Source organism: Triticum urartu, chromosome 5A (genome assembly GCF_056163025.1).
Source record: "Triticum urartu cultivar PI428250 chromosome 5A, HENAU_Tu73, whole genome shotgun sequence".
Lineage (NCBI taxonomy): Eukaryota > Viridiplantae > Streptophyta > Magnoliopsida > Poales > Poaceae > Triticum > Triticum urartu.
This window is the reverse complement of record NC_141877.1, coordinates 518,684,370-518,702,526: the sequence shown is the minus strand read 5'-3', so window position 1 is coordinate 518,702,526 and position 18,157 is coordinate 518,684,370. Positions and strand designations below refer to the sequence as shown.

The 18,157-nt window shown below is 47.7% G+C and overlaps 2 protein-coding genes across 3 annotated transcripts; both read right to left on the bottom strand.

The window, feature by feature from the left end:
• Positions 1-9,091: 9,091 nt before the first annotated feature.
• Positions 9,092-10,856, bottom strand: LOC125510133 (uncharacterized). The gene has a single exon (XM_048675224.2). The coding sequence runs from the start codon at positions 10,839-10,841 to the stop codon at positions 9,291-9,293; it is 1,551 nt and encodes a 516-aa protein (XP_048531181.2). The 5' UTR covers positions 10,842-10,856; the 3' UTR covers positions 9,092-9,290.
• Positions 10,857-11,462: 606 nt separating this feature from the next.
• Positions 11,463-15,717, bottom strand: XCT (XAP5 family protein). Of its 2 annotated transcripts, XM_048675222.2 has the most exons (12): positions 15,361-15,713; positions 14,652-14,717; positions 14,497-14,561; positions 14,295-14,407; positions 13,173-13,236; positions 13,003-13,079; positions 12,836-12,897; positions 12,614-12,745; positions 12,457-12,510; positions 11,997-12,062; positions 11,834-11,908; positions 11,463-11,732 (listed from the first exon to the last, which is right to left on the bottom strand). In XM_048675222.2, the coding sequence occupies exons 1-12, from the start codon at positions 15,523-15,525 to the stop codon at positions 11,682-11,684; spliced, it is 990 nt and encodes a 329-aa protein (XP_048531179.1). In that variant the 5' UTR covers positions 15,526-15,713; the 3' UTR covers positions 11,463-11,681. The 2 variants fall into 2 exon arrangements, with proteins under 2 accessions (XP_048531179.1, XP_087377574.1); XM_087521448.1 differs by having other exon boundaries at positions 14,497-14,717; positions 15,361-15,717.
• Positions 15,718-18,157: the final 2,440 nt, after the last annotated feature.

The following is an 18,157-nucleotide window of genomic DNA, read 5'->3' as shown; positions in this document are numbered from 1 at the left end:
TTTTGCTTGGACATATAAAAGGTACTGTACGTACCAAGAGGTACACGTAGCTATAGGAAAATTGCTGAATCAAAGAGCAGATCTGAAACCAGGCAGACTGCACGCGTGGGATGCGATTGTATAAGAGAACCGATCAACATACGAAGGAGAGTACGCAGCGGAATCAGATGCGACCGACGGCAATCACGACGACCGCGGATAGTTTGCACGGGACTAGGGTTAGAGCGATCGAACCTTGCGCTGATGCCAATGTTGGAATTTTTTTTTTGGTCTACCCCTAATTCCTCTGCGCTTATTCGTGGTGCCGCTCACAATTCACGTATCTGAGGCTAGGGGGTAGGGACCTTCTTATATTGTCTTTTCAAAGAGTCCGCCTCTTATACAGATATAAGATTCCTAGTCTTTTCCACTAGTTTTCGGGATAGAGTCCAGATCAAATTACCAACCATGATCATATTTGTCTGATTAATGGATTCTACATGTTTTGTCCCCGGAGCACGCGCTTGTGAGCAACGAGCCATAATAGAGTGTAAATTCCTCTAATTATGTAGATCAACATTAGGGCTGTAATCTAACTATACGATCTAGCTCCTTCCAATTATCAATGTACCCGGATAGTCTTTCCAATATAAATAGTATATTGTATTCCACTGATAATTGACTAGCTTCCTTAAGCATACAACTTAAGTATGTTCCAACAAGTGATAATTCCATGCTAAACATGTAAAGCAATTCCATGTACAAATACATGTATAATTCCATAATGAGGTATTCTAAATATTTAACAATTCCAAGTAATTTGAATATAGTTGCAGGACACGTAATTCCAACAGTAGTCAAGCACACCAAGAACTACCAGGCGTCCTAACGACTAGATAGGAGAGTACGGCAAGCTGGAGGAACAGAGGAGACTTGTGCATGTGTAAACCGGTGAAGGACTCCTCAAACATCATATTCACAAAAGTCAATTTGTGGTGCTCTCACGGAGAATGTCGTTGCGCCCCTGCAACCTGCCGACTTGCCTTGCATTTATGTACTTCCGTTTGACACCTATTTCCAATGCTACCTATTCCCATTCCCGATACTCTCTTTTGTGATGTTGTTAGTACCAAGCATTTTCTGAGACTTGTGACGAGAGTCCTCGCATCCCAAATAACCTGCATGACAAGTTCCCTCTAGGATCTCCTTGAGAACATCCACCGCGCCTTTGTCCGCCGCACGAATCCAAGCCCATGCTTTGTACTGGCTGACCACAATATCGCTCTCGTACACCTCCTGGCGACCAATGTCTTTCCCGACCCTCCGAACCTGACATTTATACATTTCAATATAATATTGCTTATGTGACAGCTAAATAATAAAGAAAGAGAGGTTTGTGGTAACTTAGGTAGTTACTATAACATCACGCATTTCAAGGCATAATGAGTTTATAGCCTAATAAATGAACTCTTTCATGATACCACTCATATGTTACTATCCACTATGAAGGTAGTAACATAGACTAGTAACATCGGCAAGTTACTACTCTATGTTACTCCCCACTGTGAGCAGTCTAAGTCATCTTACGTTGTGCACCGCGATCAAGGCGGAGAGAAAAACGAGAAAACTTAATGTCTTTTTTGCTAATTAATAGCATTGCATGCAATGAACTAACCACTGCATGTCATGTTTGGTAGTCTCAAGTCATTGAAAGCATGCACGGCCCACATCTCTTATTGGTTAATATGTCACAAAACAAGAAACAAGAAGGAAGTTAATGTACCATGCTTAAATGTTTTGGGATTATTTGGTTTTCGTAAGGTGACTTACATACCTAGACAGAGGGAGTACCTATCATCCTCGCTTTAGCGTATTTGGCCGAATTTGTTTTGTAGTAATATGAAATGTTTAATTATTTTTCATGATTTATGAGGACTATTCCTTTTTATCCTTGTGTGTTTCAGGCATTTCTTTCTTTCTATTAAAATGAGTAACAAAAATGGGTTAAACACAACCATGGCAATGTAGGCAATTGAGTAGAGACCACAAAATTAGTGGTTAGTACATTGTACCAACTACGTGCCAAAACCAATTTCTGAACTACATACTCCAAATTCGGAGGGGAACTTTTGGTCTATGAGAGTATATACACCCTATATGGAAAAATAAATTAGTAGTGTTCAAAAAAAGAAAAATATATTAGTAATTAAATAAAATGTCAAAAAAATCTGAAAATATTTTTGAAATAATCTTGACCTTCCATTGTACTTGTAAAAAAATCCACAAAAAAAGAAAAAAAATGTTGACTTCTTTTAGAAAAAACAAAAAATTCGGCCAAAACAGTGTGAATAGTGACCTATGATAGCAAATAAATTTTGTTTTGTTTTTTGCCCTGAAGTCAACTTTGGGTTTTTATTCGCGAAAATTTCTATAATAGTGCAAAAGAAAATCAAGTTTATTCTAAAAAACTGCTAAACTTTTTTGACTTTTATTTTAATTATTAAAAAATCCCCATATGAGGTGTATATACACCTAAGAACCAAGCGGTATTTCCCCTCCAAATTCATACTAAATACTAGTAGAAAATATTGGCCCCAAGGGGTGGTTGATCAATCATGGTCGGTAAGTCCTCTTATGATTTTCTAAAAAAAACGATGGTAAGTCATGCTAGTATATCTTAAAGTTAGTTATGTCCAGATTGGCCGAATTACAACACTACAGGAATGCACTTACAATGCAAAACAAACATAGAGTTTTCAAGGGGTCTATCTAAGCACATCAAGAGTTCGATGAAAGCCACAAGGCGTGGCAACGACCACGTAGCAGAATAGGGCAAGCAGTAGGAGACGTGTGCTTGTGTAAACTGATGAAGGCTTGAACATCATATTCATAATAGTCACCTTGTGCTCAGCTTTAGGAGAGGGCCCCTGCAACCTGCCACCTCGCCGGCTGGCCCTGAATCGTCAGATTCAGTGATGTGTTTTGACACCCTTTCCCAACACCACCCATTCCCATCGAAGATACTCCCTTTTGTGATGCTAGTGCAAAGATTACCACCAGCATCAACATGGTGATCAGTGGCCCTCTTTCTCTTCTGACTCAAACCTAGGTTGTCATGCATACTACTCCTACATATTATATACTCCCTCTTTTCCAAATTACTTGACCCATATTTATCTAGACACGGATGTATCTAGACACTAAACAAGTATAGATACATCTGTATTTAGATAAATTCAAGTCAACTAATTTGAAACGGAGGGAGTATATGTATATATATAGGCTAGCCAACTTAAGTGTTCCTGTCTGATTTTACTAGAAAACTCAAATATATGGCTTCATTACACACATCGTTGTCTCTGTACTTTGGATGGTTCAGATGTATAAATTGAACAAGCCTCCGTCCATGTGGCGTTAATAACTCTTGGCTGCTCTCTCCAGCTGGATACATGCATGCCGCTGCAAATATCATGGTGGGCATATAGTGCCCGTCTGTATAGCGATGAGGCAAATCTTTTATCTCCGTTTTGAAGAAAAAACATATAATGCTCTGCCAAACGTTTCAAAAAACTTAGAAGATGCTGAAATGGACCTTGCGCTTACGGTTACACTGATTGGTGATTGCATGAGAGTGCCCATCATTGTAAATGTCCTAAAGTTTTGTGAGCGAGGAGCTGTCCAAAGCAAATGAAATTGATCAGAATCAATAAGCAAGGTTGCTTGGTACTTCAGTCCATAAAAGGGGGAAAGGCCTATGTCAGATTTTAAGTGTGTGTTCCCATGTTTCGACAAGGTTTTTGACCCTTTTTTTGCGGGTTAAACGAGAGTTTTATTTAATAGGGAATTGTTTTACCCTCGTTTTGACATAACAGACAAAGGTCATCAGGACCTGAATTAAGCCAAACAGCAGTACACTGATCAATACGCCCCATCTGTACCAGCATCAACATGGTGATCAGTGGTCCTCTTTCTCTTGTGACTCAAACCTAGGTTGTCATGCATACTGCTCCTGCATATTATATAGATGTGTGTATATATAGGCTAGCCAACTTAAGTGTTTCTGTCTGATTTTACTATAGAACTCAAATATATGGCTTCATTACACACATCATTGTCTCTGTACTTTGGATGAACTTTCAGATTTGTTTTTTTATGCAACACTTATTTTAACGTATTTCATCCTGGAAGTTACACACTTGTGCATTATGTCTCTAAGTATATGTGTATTTGTTTTCAATTTTTTGATATGTGCAAATTCAAATTTTGATCTTTTGAAATACGGCTTCCATGGAGGCGGAGCTCCATTGAGCCTTTTCGCATGTTATGCCTGCATCAAGTTGGAGGTTGGTGTATAGTCTATGGATCGGCCCTCTAGCAGTGGTGATTCTACTCAACAGGCTTCAATAGGCTCTAGCCTACCCTCAAAATTTGCCACACACAAATGTTAGAATATAAGTTGGGTTAAATATAGAGATAAGAAGTAGAGATTGAATAGGTTTAAACCATGTATTACTTGTCCTCTACTCCAAGTCTCTATCCCTCCGTTGTACCTCTATATATACCCCCACAAGGGTCAGATCAATACAACAACAAACATTAGTCATCCTACATTTTCCACATGGTATTAAAGCGGTTAGTCTCACGACGCCGATCCTAGGACCTTCCTCCACCTCCGCAGCGCGCCGCCCCCGGGGAGATCAATCTCCTCTTCCCGGGGGCGTGGCACCCAACCATCAAAAATGAGTTCGGTTCATTAGATTAGTTTAGATCAATATCTTGATTTTCCTTCTGATATTTCTTCTTTAGCCAAATAAAATTCGGCGATCTCCAACCCAGCAGCCGGACGGCGATGGAACGGCGCCATGGGCGCTCCTCCGTCTGCGGCACGCGGCATCAACCTACGATTCATGATCCGTCGTCGGCTGCCACACGCAGCAGTGACCCCGTGAGACGCGCGCACGGACGGGTGAGGACCAGATGAGATCTGCCTATGCAAAGGTCACCGATCCATGCGCTGGCCGCTAACCCCGCCATGGAGCAGTACGATATAGCCAGCAGCCCAGCAACACATGCACGAGCAGATGCATGTATCAACACCAGCTCATCTACATCAAGCCCGTCCAGCCTTGATCGATCGGCGCGAGCATGTCTGTGCAACAACCAGCTACGATCCGATCAAACCGTCGACGAGCCAAGCCGCAAGCAAGTCCGAGTCAGCACCGACTGCAGCGAGAGGCTACGTTGCACGACGCGTCGTTCTCGGTTCACAGGAGGGCGTAGATCCTGCAGTGATTTCCATCGCGTACGAGTACACGGATCTCCCGACGGCGCAACCAGCAACTCCTTCGAATCAGCGGTTCAGCACCGAGCTACCCATCGCCAAGCGCCAACAGCCGCGTCGACTACACTCACGCAAGGAGCAGCAAGGAACACGGCCATGTGCGCATGCATACGTGCATGGCCGAACTCACAAAGACGTCCATGCGTACGCGCATGGCGTGGAGCCTTGGACTTCAGCCACGCGCCTTTTGCAAGGGTCGAAAGGCAACGACACGCAGGTCTCTGCGACCCGCACATGGGAACAATCACCATTGTGATCCGATCTGGCCGACGACCACAACACCTAGCCGCATGTCACTGCGGCGCCGGACACCGGGAAGGCCCATAGGTTTTTGACTTCGAGGCACGCGCACGAACGCGATTTTCACCAAGCCGACTCCATCGACCTGTACGACTAGCCTGGCTGCCAGCCAACATACTTCATCGAGCACACCTATGAGAAGCGACCTCAACATGCACTGTCCACACGCCAGACTGGTGTGGAACAAGATGCAATCTTCATGGACTTCTCCGGCACGGCACGGCATCGACACATCGTCGCCGTGAGGGACGCCTTCAAGCGTCATCATCGTCGACACGCCGCTGCAACGCCATTGCCGACACTTCATCACCAAGGTCTTCATCAATATGGTCTTCACCAACATCTTTCTTAACACACCGCCGCCTTGTCCACAAGATGGACACCTAACGTCCTCTGACAGAGTTTTCTGCAAGACGCGACCTCGACGACGGCATTGACCGCGTCACGACGACGGCAACGACCGTGTCATCCACGACGGCACGACTGCATCGACATGGCGTCACTATAGTGACGACCCTACACGGCCACACGGTTCTGGCAAAACCGATGTGTGCTCGATGGGCCTCCTCCGGTCTTGGCAAAACCGACGGACTCATCGCCGACGGCACCCTCTGACATCCGCAAGGTGCATCGTCCACGTCTGCAGCTCCGTCATAACGCATTTTTTTTGCGCATCCGGCTTTGTGCGGCTTCATCATCCACGACGACTACACCATCGACCACGACTACATCGACCACGGCTACATCACCATGATCAGCTACCTCGACATCGACGTTAATGGCTTGGTCTACAGCAACACATCGGCAACAACTCCAGTCAACAGCGTCCGCGTCGTCACCAGCGTCCACGCCACTCTCGCTGTGACTGCGGGAGGGAATAGAGGAGAGTCCAGGGAGGCACCAGAAGGGGACGCAGTCACCACCCTAGGTGCTGACCCATCACCCATTAGAGACGCAGTTGATGATGGCGCAACGGAGAAGACGACAGAAGCACAATACTTCAAATCCAGTCGTAATCATCCGTTTCACTCCCGCTACGACTGAGGGGGAATGTTAGAATATAAGTTGGGTTAAATATAGAGATAAGGAGTAGAGATTGAATAGGTTTAAACCATGTATTACTTGTCCTCTACTCCAAGTCTCTATCCCTCCGTTGTACCTCTATATATACCCCCACAAGGGTCAGATCAATACAACAACAACAAACATTAGTCATCCTACATTTTCCATAACAAAAACACCACCAATGGTCAGCACACTAGTAGTTAGGTGCAGCGCATAAAATGGCATCCAACACCAAAAAATTAGTATCCTTGAAGTTGAGCCTGCCCTGAAATTACGTCCTATATTCGCCACTAAGGTGAGTGTGTATCATTGCTTCATAGATAGATAGAAAGGCAGTACAGGGGGTGGAGAGCCTCCAACACGTAAACCACTAGGTGCGCGAGTCTCCGAAGAGCAAAGGAAGGGGATGCTCGGCCGAAGTCCTTACAATTCACTTTTTTTAGCAAAAGAGGGTTTCCTCTTCGATTTCCATTAAAGAAACCAGCGAAACAGCATCCGGATATGTTGTTATCACACACGACTTAAGCTAATCCTATTACATGCCAGGGGGGAGTCTCAAAGTAACCCATAATCAAGCAGAAGCTACATAAAGAAAAGACGCCCGGAGTCAGGCCCCAAAGGATGAGTCGCACGCGCAATTCCCCTGCTTCACTTCGCTGGAGCGCCAAAAGAAGAGAGATCTTCATTTTCTTGTCACTGCTGAATACAAAGAACCCCAAAACGCCGACCTTGCGCAGCCTTGTAGGCATCACTTGCTACTTGCACGATGAGTTTTGCCCCCAGCATCAACATTTTTTCCTCTGGGTCCCTTTTCTGCAAAATAGCCCAGTCAGAGATCCAACCACAAAGCATTTTAACAATTCCCATTGGGTCAGAAATCTTATTTCTATCAAATACAATATCATTTATGCATCTCCAAATCGCCTATAACAGCGCTGAGACGCCAACCAATATAAGCTTCTTACTATCTTTCTGGAAATTTTTAAGCCAGTTTCCGAGACAATCATCAAGGTCTCTAGGAGTACATTTTAAATCAAACGCACATCTTACTAATGCCCAGATAATTTTGGCCACCGAACAAGAGAAAAACAAGTGATCAATTGTTTCATCCTTCCCGCAGAACACGCAATGTTTATCCCCTTTCCAACCTCTTTTTAGCAAGTTATCCCTAGTAAGAACACTTTTCCTTGCCATAAGCCATAAGAAGAATCTAATTTTAGCAGGAACTTTAATTTTCCACATGAATTTCCTGGGGAACCCCACATCAGTCGTGATCAAATATCTGTATAAAGACTTGACAAAAAACTTTCTATCAGTGGTCAGCATCCACATAGGTTTATCTCTACCCCCATGCATCAGGACTTCCTCACATCTCACTTTCACACTCTCCCAAAGTTGTTCAGTGTCACCATAGAGTGATCTCCTGAAAGTAAAACCACTCCAACTTTTATCAACAGCCTCTTTAACTGTTATCCCTTGATCATTACTGATAAAGAATAAAGAAGGGTAAGCCTCCTTGAGAGGTTTATCCCCTACCCACCAATCTTCCCAAAACCTACTATTTTTTCCATCCCCCAATTTTTTCTTAATATGTGGGTAGAAGTATTTTCTCACTTTCAAGATATTAGACCAAAACTGGGAGTCCCCATTTTTGTGTTTGATCCCAGAGAGACATCGTTCTCTATTTTCCACAACCACTTAGCTAACAAAGCAATGTTGAACATTTCAATGTTGGTAATCCCCAGCCCCCCTTGCTGTTTTGAAAGGCAACAAGTTCTCCAATTCACCAGGTGGGACTTCCTTTTATTCTCTTCTGATTGCCACACCATCCTGGCTCTGTAAAAATCTAATTTTTTTTCTAACTCCAGCTGGTAAAAGATAAAGGGACATCATGTATATAGGAATATTGGACAAGCAGGAGTGCACCAAAGTGACTCTACCTGCAATATTTAGTAACCTACCTTGCCAACAGGCACATCTTTTCTTAATTTTCTCAGTTACATTCCTCAACATTTTATTACCAATTCTTTTGTTGGACACCGGTGAGCCAAGATATTTCAGGGGTGTCTCTTCCAGGACCTTACAATTCACATTACATTGATAATAGATTGTAGCCATGTGGCGCCGGCCTTAGCCCAAGCACGCATGTCATCCTTGATGGAGGAAACCAGATCGGCAATGGGTGTCTCTGTTTTATCGAATCTTGTCGATTCATTGTTTGTTTGTGTGAATTATGTTTGTTTGCATTGTTTTGGTCTACCACTCTGTCCGGCTAGCTGCTCACACAGGCCATACCGAAAAATTGGCTGCCATTGTTTGGTTTGTTGCAACACACTGTCAAGCAGGGCATCAAGGATAGATAAAGAAAATATAGTTAAAAGAAAATATAGAAAACACCAGAGAGTGTACTGCCGATACATGGAACACATCAACACAAAGCATAACATGAATAAACCAGCCATGCTGACCAGAAATCCCTAACTAATTCAGCAACAAGGACATGTCTTAGCCCATGAACGAACCCAACCCGGCCAGCAAATACAAAATTACAAAAGTGAGCGATATGATGTGAATGTGATACAAACTTGCCAATGAGAATGAAAAACTACGCGAAAACCAGAGCAGCCAAAGCCAAGCTCGCGGCCGCTCCGCCGCGCCCCCTGACTGACCACCCGCCGGCGCTGTGATCCAGCGGCTGCCCCCCGCCGTTCAGCAGCTGGTTCTGCTGCTGCCCGAACACCCCCTGCCCTTGCCCATGCTGCCCCTGCCCGAACGGGAGCGGGCCATGGCCGCCGCTGATTGGCGCCACCGCGCCCGGCGCCGTCGGCGGCGAGCTTCCCAGGGGAAGGTGGTGCGGGTGCGGCGTGCCGTGAGGTGGTGGCGAGAATGCCATGTTGTCGTCGTCCGATGAAGCTGGTGGCGTGGCGATGCCCGCGCCGGGAGATGACACGAGTGGGGGCGTGTCGACGGGCGGCGATGGCGTCTGAGGCGGGACAAAGGGGGTCGGAGGAGCTGGAGGTGGTGACGAGTGCAGAGGCTGGTCCGGCGACTCGGGGATCGGGTGCCTGACTGCTGGCGGTGGCGACGAGTACAGAGGCTGGTCCGGCGTCTCGGGGGTCAGGTGCATGTCCGCCGGTGGTGGCGACGAGTACAGAGGCTGGTCCGGCGTCTCGGGGGTCGGTTGCATGTCCGCCGGTGGTGGAGGCAGCTGAAGGTCCGGCCAGTCCGTTGACGGGTCAGACAGCGGAGGCGGCGGTGGCAGCGGCAGGTCGGGCAAGTCGGCGGAATCGTCGTCGTCGTCAGCTGGCGGTGGCGGCGGCAGCATCTGGTCAGGCGACGTGTCAGCTGCTGGTGGCGCCGTTTGGTCTCCGAAAGTGAAGCCCGAGCCCCACGGACTGGCGAGAGTCGACGTCGCCGACGGCGGCGGGAGCACGTCCTCCATCGAAGGCGACGACACCGGCAAGGCCGCGGCGCCGCACCTCCGCCCCGTCCACGGCTCATCCCTCGTCCTCCACACCGTGACGCCGTCCCTGCTGACGATCCTCATATCTCCGGCGCCGTCGAGGCTGAGCATCGCGGGGTCGGAGTCGACAGCGGTGTCCCACAGCGAGTGCCCGCCGGCGAAGAGCTCGAGCCCCACCGGCGAGAAGGCCAGGTCGCAGGTCTCGGCGCCGCCCACCGGCGTGCATTCCGACTCCCACACGCTGCTGGTCCCGCCGCCGCCCCCCTGCTGCTGGACGACCTCGATGTAGCACACGTCCCCGCTACCGCCATCGCCCACGGCGGCGCGGCGGAGGTACGCGGCGAACGACCCGGAGGGGGACGCGAGGAAAGGCTGCGCTGCGCTCTGGCCGCCGTCATCGGCGTCGGCGAAGGCGGCCGGCGCGACGGTCGCGATGATCTGCTGCTCGGTGGTCCTTGCGATGTAGCTGGAGAGGACGGCGAAGGCGCCGCCGGAGAGCCGCAGCAAGAGTAGCACTAGGATGGCAAGGTAAGAAGAGGCCATGGCGATGATGGTGTGAGGAGCTTGGCGATGGGTGGTGTAGGGTTTTAACGGAGGTGGAAGAGGGTTTGGTGCAAGCTCAATTTGTGGAGCAACTCCAGTGTGTAGTGGGGTAGTAGGAGAAAGGTGTGCGTTGCATGGAGTGGAGAGCATCTTAGTCCAGTTTGGCTGTTTGGGATATGATTTCAAATTGAGATGCTGCGTTCAGTCAGATGGAATTTTTTGGGTGTGCTCACCTGTTCCAACAGCTAGGGCATTAGATGCATTGGAGGTCTCTAACCTTGCTGCCACCTCTCCTTAAAAATATTAACACAGAACAATTCAGGATACAGCTAGTAGTTTTATGATGTGTCATCACTGGATTGACAGAGCATTAGGCCATGAAACCTACTCCCTCCGTTTCTAAATATTTTCTTTTTAGAGATTTCAAATGAACTACCACATACGGATGCATGTAGACATATTTTAAAGTGTAGTCACTTATTAAAATCTTTAAAAAGACAAATATTTAGGAACGAAGGGAGTACTAAACTACTACTTTCAATCAGCAGATGGTCAAACTGTTGGTGATAACCTACCCAGGCATGAGTGATGCATGGTCAGGAAAAACTTGTGTGTGAACCATATCTGCATCCGAGAAGCATGATACTACACGAAAATGTCCTTCAACAGCATGCAGCATGCAACCACACATGTCCCTCACCATAGCGAGGCGTTCCATGGCCCGCTGTGCAGGCGCCAAAAGCACCGAGAAGACTAACTGGAACATGGTCGTCGAAAATAAGATGTGCGGCTACCATATCCAAGTGCACCAAATGATTACACGAAAATTTTCAGGAGCATACAGGTGTACAGCTTTACTACAGTTCAGTAAGGGAAATCGTTGCAGACAACAACACTGATGGCATTAGCAAAATCACCGTGCTAGTTGCTACATAAATCCAAAGTAGAAACACTTCAGTTCTCAAACCATGCTGCATCATGCTACAAACACTAATCTCCATGGATCGTGTAGCGCTCCCACTTCTTAGTCGGGTCATAGATCTGCAAGGAAATACAAGTGGTTACTTGTCTGGACGAATTTGCCGACAATGCAGACAGATCATCCTCAAGTGAATGAAAAGATAAAAGGGTCGGTGCCAAACCTCCCATCTCGAGGCCGGGAATATGTGTTTGTTCTTCTCGTACCAGTGCCTCTCCACAACCTTCCCCGCATGAGACTGCAACCATCAAGAATGATATTATTAGACATCTGGGTTCTGGAATGCCGCATGTGGGCACCAAAAATAGAAGAGATTGGTCAGTCACCTCATCCTTCTCTTTTGTTGCATCAGCAATGGTACGCACATCCTCGTGAACATCAAAGTGGAAAAGCTGGAAACAGAAATCAGCGTCAGTGATTAATACCTCAACTCATTAGATCGTGAAGAGTTTATATAGAAAACCAGAAGGTTATTGTGTGGTTGAACACAAACAAGTGTCACGTGATTTTCTTTTATACATTGCAGTCTCACCATCAGCATTCATAAGTGCGCTAAACTATATTGAGACAGCACATATGATATTACTGCGCTTTGATGATAGGTGATAAAAAAACAGTGAGCAGTTAAAAGATAACGGTGATGCAAGCCAGAAACTCAAACATCTAAGAGAAGCGTATCAGTTTTGCATATATCCATGTTTTAAAATCTAGGGGAAGCTCCAGAATAACAATAAACATATTAGAGGAAAGAAAAGAAAACAGTGGTAGTTAAGGAACAGGCATTACCGGTCCACTCTTGCCCCTTGCTTTATTAATGATTAACTCGTAGAAGCTGTGTTGCTGTCAAATCAAAATAACAAACATGAAATGGGAACAGAATAAAACTTACTAAAATAAAACAAAAGGCGCAACTTATTGGGGAACAAACTCAAACTTTACATACATGAGGGATAATGAGATCTTCCTTCACATAGAGTAGGTTCTCAACTGATGTTGTCCGTACTTCACGGAACTCCGGAGCAAGCTGCTGTTGAACAGCCCTCAAGAATTCTCCAATAGAGTCACCTTTACGCACCTGGGGGTGTAGAATAATTTGTTTGAAATGTACAGTTCACATCTTTAGAACAATCAAAAGAGGAACAATTTTCCAGTGCTAAAAATGCACCTGGATAGCTCTCCTGTGACCAGTACCATCCCAGTAACTGTAAGTGATTGAAAGAGGTTCATCTGAAACAGGGATATGTTTGTTTATTCAGTTCTGATACAAGAATAATCCAAAAGAGAGATACACATTAGATTAAAAGGTATTATGCTATCAGAATGTGGCAGTACTTTTGATCAATTCTTGCTCACGCGACCACTGCATCTTCAAGCGTTCTCGCTCTGCTTGTTCCTCTGCCTCTCTCTCTCTGAAGTATCATTCTTAGCAAACAGCTTGAGGGTTAAACAAAGCTGGAAACCGACAACCAACACTCCAAGGAATCATAAACTAAAAGATATACCTGTCAGGTAGAAAACTTGTCTCAACTGTGGGATCCTTTCCAAGTTGTTTCTTCTGAGTTTCTTCTGTAATGAATAATGAGCAAAATATTCATACACTGATAATTCATAAGTAGTTCAAAGGGTCTATCCATAAAGAAACAGTGCCGATAGGTCAATACATATCCCAGGGCGCTATGAGCACAAACAGTGAGACTGTAAATAAAGAGAACATAATCATGTTCCGTTGCTATCACCAGGAACCGACCATTGGCTTTGTCTAGTCTAGGTTCAGTTATTTCCAACTTTCCATGCAAGGCCATCTACACACAACTTTCTATGCAAAAACTCAGGACATGACAACAAGGTGACATTGCAGCCTACAGTGGAACCAATCAAATGATTGCTTTGCCTCGTTAGCACTTGAAAGCAAAGTAAATTGCAAAGAAGTACGTGCAGCTGAAGAAAAAACTATTGGTCCACAAGAATTAAAACCTTGCAGATTCGCAAAAAAAAAACGTACAAATAGAACACCACGAGTATTGCAAAGAATTGAGGTCAAGGGAAATCAGTGCACATTTTCACTTCCAAAGTAAGCATTACCATACCGGTATGGAATTCCAAATTTTATGTGAAAGACTAAATACCAATCAAGTAAGGACCAAAGCAACATTTCATTTAGAATGTAGTATTATCATACAAAAATTCCATCAGGTTGTATACTACTATTCCAATTCATTAACATATAGGTTATAGCAACATAGGGATCGTCAACAATGAGTTGTTGAAACGAAAGAATGACTGGTCTAATTTGAATACTAAGACACAACACCAATTTGTGAACAGAAGAGAGCAACGCATACAAAGGAATGACATATGTACTATTATTAAATGAAATTCATCTACAAAGTCTCAGCTGTGCTAGCATATGAAAGAAAGAAAGAAATATGATATCCAAACTGCACGCAACAATCTTGATCACAAAAGTACATAAACAGTCAAACACAGAAAATCCACAGTCAATATGAAAGGTAACAGATGACCTGATTATACAAACTGAAACGATGTATTATTGAGAAAAATAATCACACTAGTAAAGCCAACAGAACATGAGTAAATAAAATGAAAAGGTTGGAACATCATACGGTTCTCAAACTCATCCTCGTCACTTCCGTTCCCAATGTCATCATAGAACGACAAGCGTGGATCTCCCCTCACTCTCCTCTTTTTCCTTTTCTGCATTTGCAGTTCTTCTTCTCTGAAACCAACAATACAACACTTAAATTGGCATAAGGAAAAAAACTAAAGTAAGTTTCTGATTCAGCCAAGCTAGGATTTCAAACTCACTCTTGTTGCAATTTTTGAAGCTTCTCTTTCTCTTCCTCCTCGATCTTAGTTCGTATGTTAACCCTCTGCTCAGGCAATGGGTGAAAATTAAGTGAACAAAATTTACTTTGCCCGGGAATAGACAAGGAAAGGTACATAAATGGTCTGTCTATTACCTTCTCAACATACTGCTCCCTCGTAACTAGGCCGACAGTTTCCTTCTTGAATGCAGTCTCAAGAATCTGAAAATCACAATTCCTAGTGTTAGCTTGTACTAAAATACAGCTCCACAGTATACATTTACACGGCACTTGCAAAAACCTCTATAATCCTGTGAAGAAGCCATGTCAAAGATCCAATGAAATAACTCCACTCAGTGACTTAAATTAAAATACATACATAGAATTCTGAAAAAAGAATCAGTACTGCTAGTTCTGGGTATTCCTAAGCGAATCATTCAAGTGCCAAAATCCAACGTGCAGGTCCTACACCCTCCAGGATTTATCAACTTCTCATCAAATCCAACAAAACACCAGCCGAACAATACTGCAAGGCATCGACCAACACTGTTTACCAAATATATAAGTACCCACATGTCCTTCAAGGCTATAAACTTACATCTTCTGAGTGCAGTTATCCAAGTAAAGCTAACTATGCCATGGCAACCACAACAGATAATTCTCCAACAACAAAAGTAACAACATACCACAGGGCTGACAAATCGAGCAATTACCTACTCATGCCAAAGCGCACCCAAATGTCTCTATTAGTCCAACAGCATCTAAATCGAACTCCACATGCATGCTAGTAAGGGAATCCACCAGCAAAAACAGACGAAGATTTGGTCGCGAGCCAAACCCACGATGGATGCGGCGACGATTTTACCTCGGAGGTGCTGGAGCCGAACTGGAGGAGGCCGGGCTGCCCGTCGGCGTTCTTGTTCTTGAGCTCCTCGATCTTCCGGCGCTCCGCCTCGCGCTGCTTCTCAAGCCGCCGGATCTTCACCGCATCCTGCGCGGTGCCCACGTACCCGTCGCCGAACCCCGACATCCTTCCTCCCCGGATCTCCCCGTGTTGCGGCCTTGCCCGAGGGAGTGGCGGTGGGGGGTGGGGGGGCGAGGGGGAGCGCCGCCGCTGTCCGACGGAGAGTGGAGGCGGCGGCCGGCGGGAGGTCGGGTCGCCGAGAGTGGAGGAATAGGGCGATTTCGGGAAGGCCTCGATCGCGGAGTCTATGCCTCGCCTACTGCGACATATACCACGCGATCGCCACCAGGGCCACCCGATCTAGGCCGGCCCGGATTGAGGTCCAGACAAAGAGATGAGAAAACTCTTTCTCTCCCGTTAGCCTAAGAACAACTCCAACGGGCCGACCCAAACGAACGGCGCTTTTATCCGTTTTTTATTTATTTGGATCGGCCCGGCTGATACAAACGTCTGGTGTTATGTTTGAATCGATGCGAGCGCCCAACGCTGGCCCGACCCATTTCATCGGCGCGCCAAAAAAAATATTGCAAGCAGTTTGAAAATAAATATATGCATTTAATTAAACATAAAAGCCGGCCATGAAGGCCGGTGAAAGTCCACATTACATTAATAAAAACACTAAAAACAAGACGACGCGCTGCCCTAGGCGTCCTCATCGTCGACTGCGTCTGCGTCGGGACCGGTGAGGTCGATCAACGTCGGCGCAGGGCCGGCCGAGGGGAACGTCGTGTTCTAGACGGCGGCGATGTCGGGCTTTGCCGCCGCTGCCTGGGCCTGGCGCGCCTCCTCGTCGGCCTCGCGCTCGAGCATCTACAGACGCTCGCCCTCCCGGTGCTTCTCGGCCAGCCGAACGCGATGCCAGTGGTCGAGATAGGCCGCCTCCTGCTTCTCCGTCGCCCCGAGCCAGATCGGCGGAGCGCTGACCCACTCGCGCACTACTCCAGTCCAGGAGTAGCGCTCGCGGTAGGCCGGCTCCTCTGACTCGGCTTTGGGCGGGGACGACGGGGCCACCGGTGGCACGACGCAGTCGCCCGCCGCGGAGAGGGTCATGGCCTCCGCCATGGCAGTCTCGAAAGCCGCCTCGTCCGCCTCCCTCCACCGCTCCTCCTCCTCGCTCTCCTTGATGGCCGCCTGATAGGCGGCCTCGGCCTCCTGGTCCTCGTCGCGGACGACGAGCGCGGGCGGCGGCAGGCTGTGGTCGATACCGCGGACGCCGTGTCGTCTCGCCTCCTCGTACTCGAAGGCGAACCATCGAGCCCAGTTGGGCGAGTCGGCGGCGAAGTGCGGGTCGGCGCGCTGCTCCGACGTCAGCAACGCCCGCCGGCGCCACACCTCCTCCTCATGGGCCCTCGCCGTCCGCGGCGCCGCCGGCACTGGGATCCTCTCCGGATCCAAATGCCAGTCATGCGGCAGCGTCACGTCCGGGTACGGCAGAGGCACGCAGTGGTGCCAGTGCCACTCGGCCTGGTGCAACGGCACGTTGATGCGCTGCCTCTGCCGGGGAGCGCGCGCCGGCGCGGGGAGGGAGGGGGAATGGCGGGCGGGGGCTTTGCCCTTGCGGCTGCTGCCGATGCCGAAGAAGTAACCCATGCTGGCGGTGGCTAGGGTTGTCGCCGGCATGGGAGGAGGGGTGGCCAAATGGGGACGTGGGGCGAGTGGTAAGTGGATGAGGACGGCCCCGCTACACGCCCGGCTTAAAAAGGACGACCGCTGTCGCTGACGCATGGGCCCAAGGTGGGCAGTCTTCATAAATTATGTTGACCGTGGCGGTTGGGTGGCCGCCAGGTGGGGACGCGGCGGACCGCGAGAGGACGCGCGGCGCGTCCGCGCCGACGCATTCCAGACGCAATTTTGAGCCGGAAATGGGTCGGCGCGGACGTCGGGCGGACACGATTTGAGTTTGGGCCGCCACTTTTGTCCGCGCCGACCCAAACGGACGCGGGCGGGCGAAATGGATCGTCCCATTAAAGTTGCTCTAAAAAGAAAGAAGTATACAAATCACCCCCAAACCCAATCTTTGGGATACAAAATACCCCATGAACTCAAAACCGGAACAAATCACATCCTCAAATTACTAAAACCGGGTTAATAGCATCCTTTAGTGGTTTCAATCAAATCTTGAGCGGTTTTGTCTCCCCTGATGCCGATTAGATCCTGACAGGGCGGTCCCATTAGCCAGTTGTCCCCTTGCTTCTCCTCTGTCCTTTGTTCCCCTTTGTCTCTCCCGCAGAGAAAATCCCCACCTCGCCTCTCCTCTCGCCAGTCGCCGGCGCCCCGCCCTGCTTCTCCTCTCGCCTTTCGTCGGCGCCCCGCCCTGCCTCTCCTCTCGCCTTTCGCCGGCGCCCCGCCCCGCCTCGCCTCTCGCCTTTCGCCGTCAACCAAGCAATGGCGTCTTCAGGGATCTCCTCATGAGTCGGGTGTCAACCAGCGGAAGCAAGGGCACGCAGGCGTCGTCGCAGTCGCCGGTTCTGTACCGACATGGCCCAATGGAGTACGAGCCGCCACAGTATTGCCGCTGTGACATGAAAGCCTTGGGATGGATCTCATGGAGCCCGACGAACCCAGGGAGGAGGTACTACAACCGCGGCAAAGCACTGGTATTTTTTCTTGCGCTTGTTATGCTATTAGCCTCGAGTCTGTAGGAGCAAGTATGCACTGAATGAATGGACTGAAAAATCTTTGTCCCAGTTTTGGGGTT

Excerpts from the sequence above, each read along its gene's own strand:
- LOC125510133 (XM_048675224.2), bottom strand. The coding sequence starts at position 10,841 with ATGCTCTCCACTCCATGCAACGCACACCTTTCTCCTACTACCCCACTA.
- XCT (XM_087521448.1), bottom strand. The coding sequence starts at position 15,525 with ATGTCGGGGTTCGGCGACGGGTACGTGGGCACCGCGCAGGATGCGGTG. Across the intron at positions 14,408-14,496 it reads CTTCAAAAATTGCAACAAGA|AGAAGAAGAACTGCAAATGC; the intron begins GTGAGTTTGAAA and ends TGTTGGTTTCAG. Across the intron at positions 12,063-12,456 it reads CAAGGGGCAAGAGTGGACCG|CTTTTCCACTTTGATGTTCA; the intron begins GTAATGCCTGTT and ends TTCTGTTTCCAG.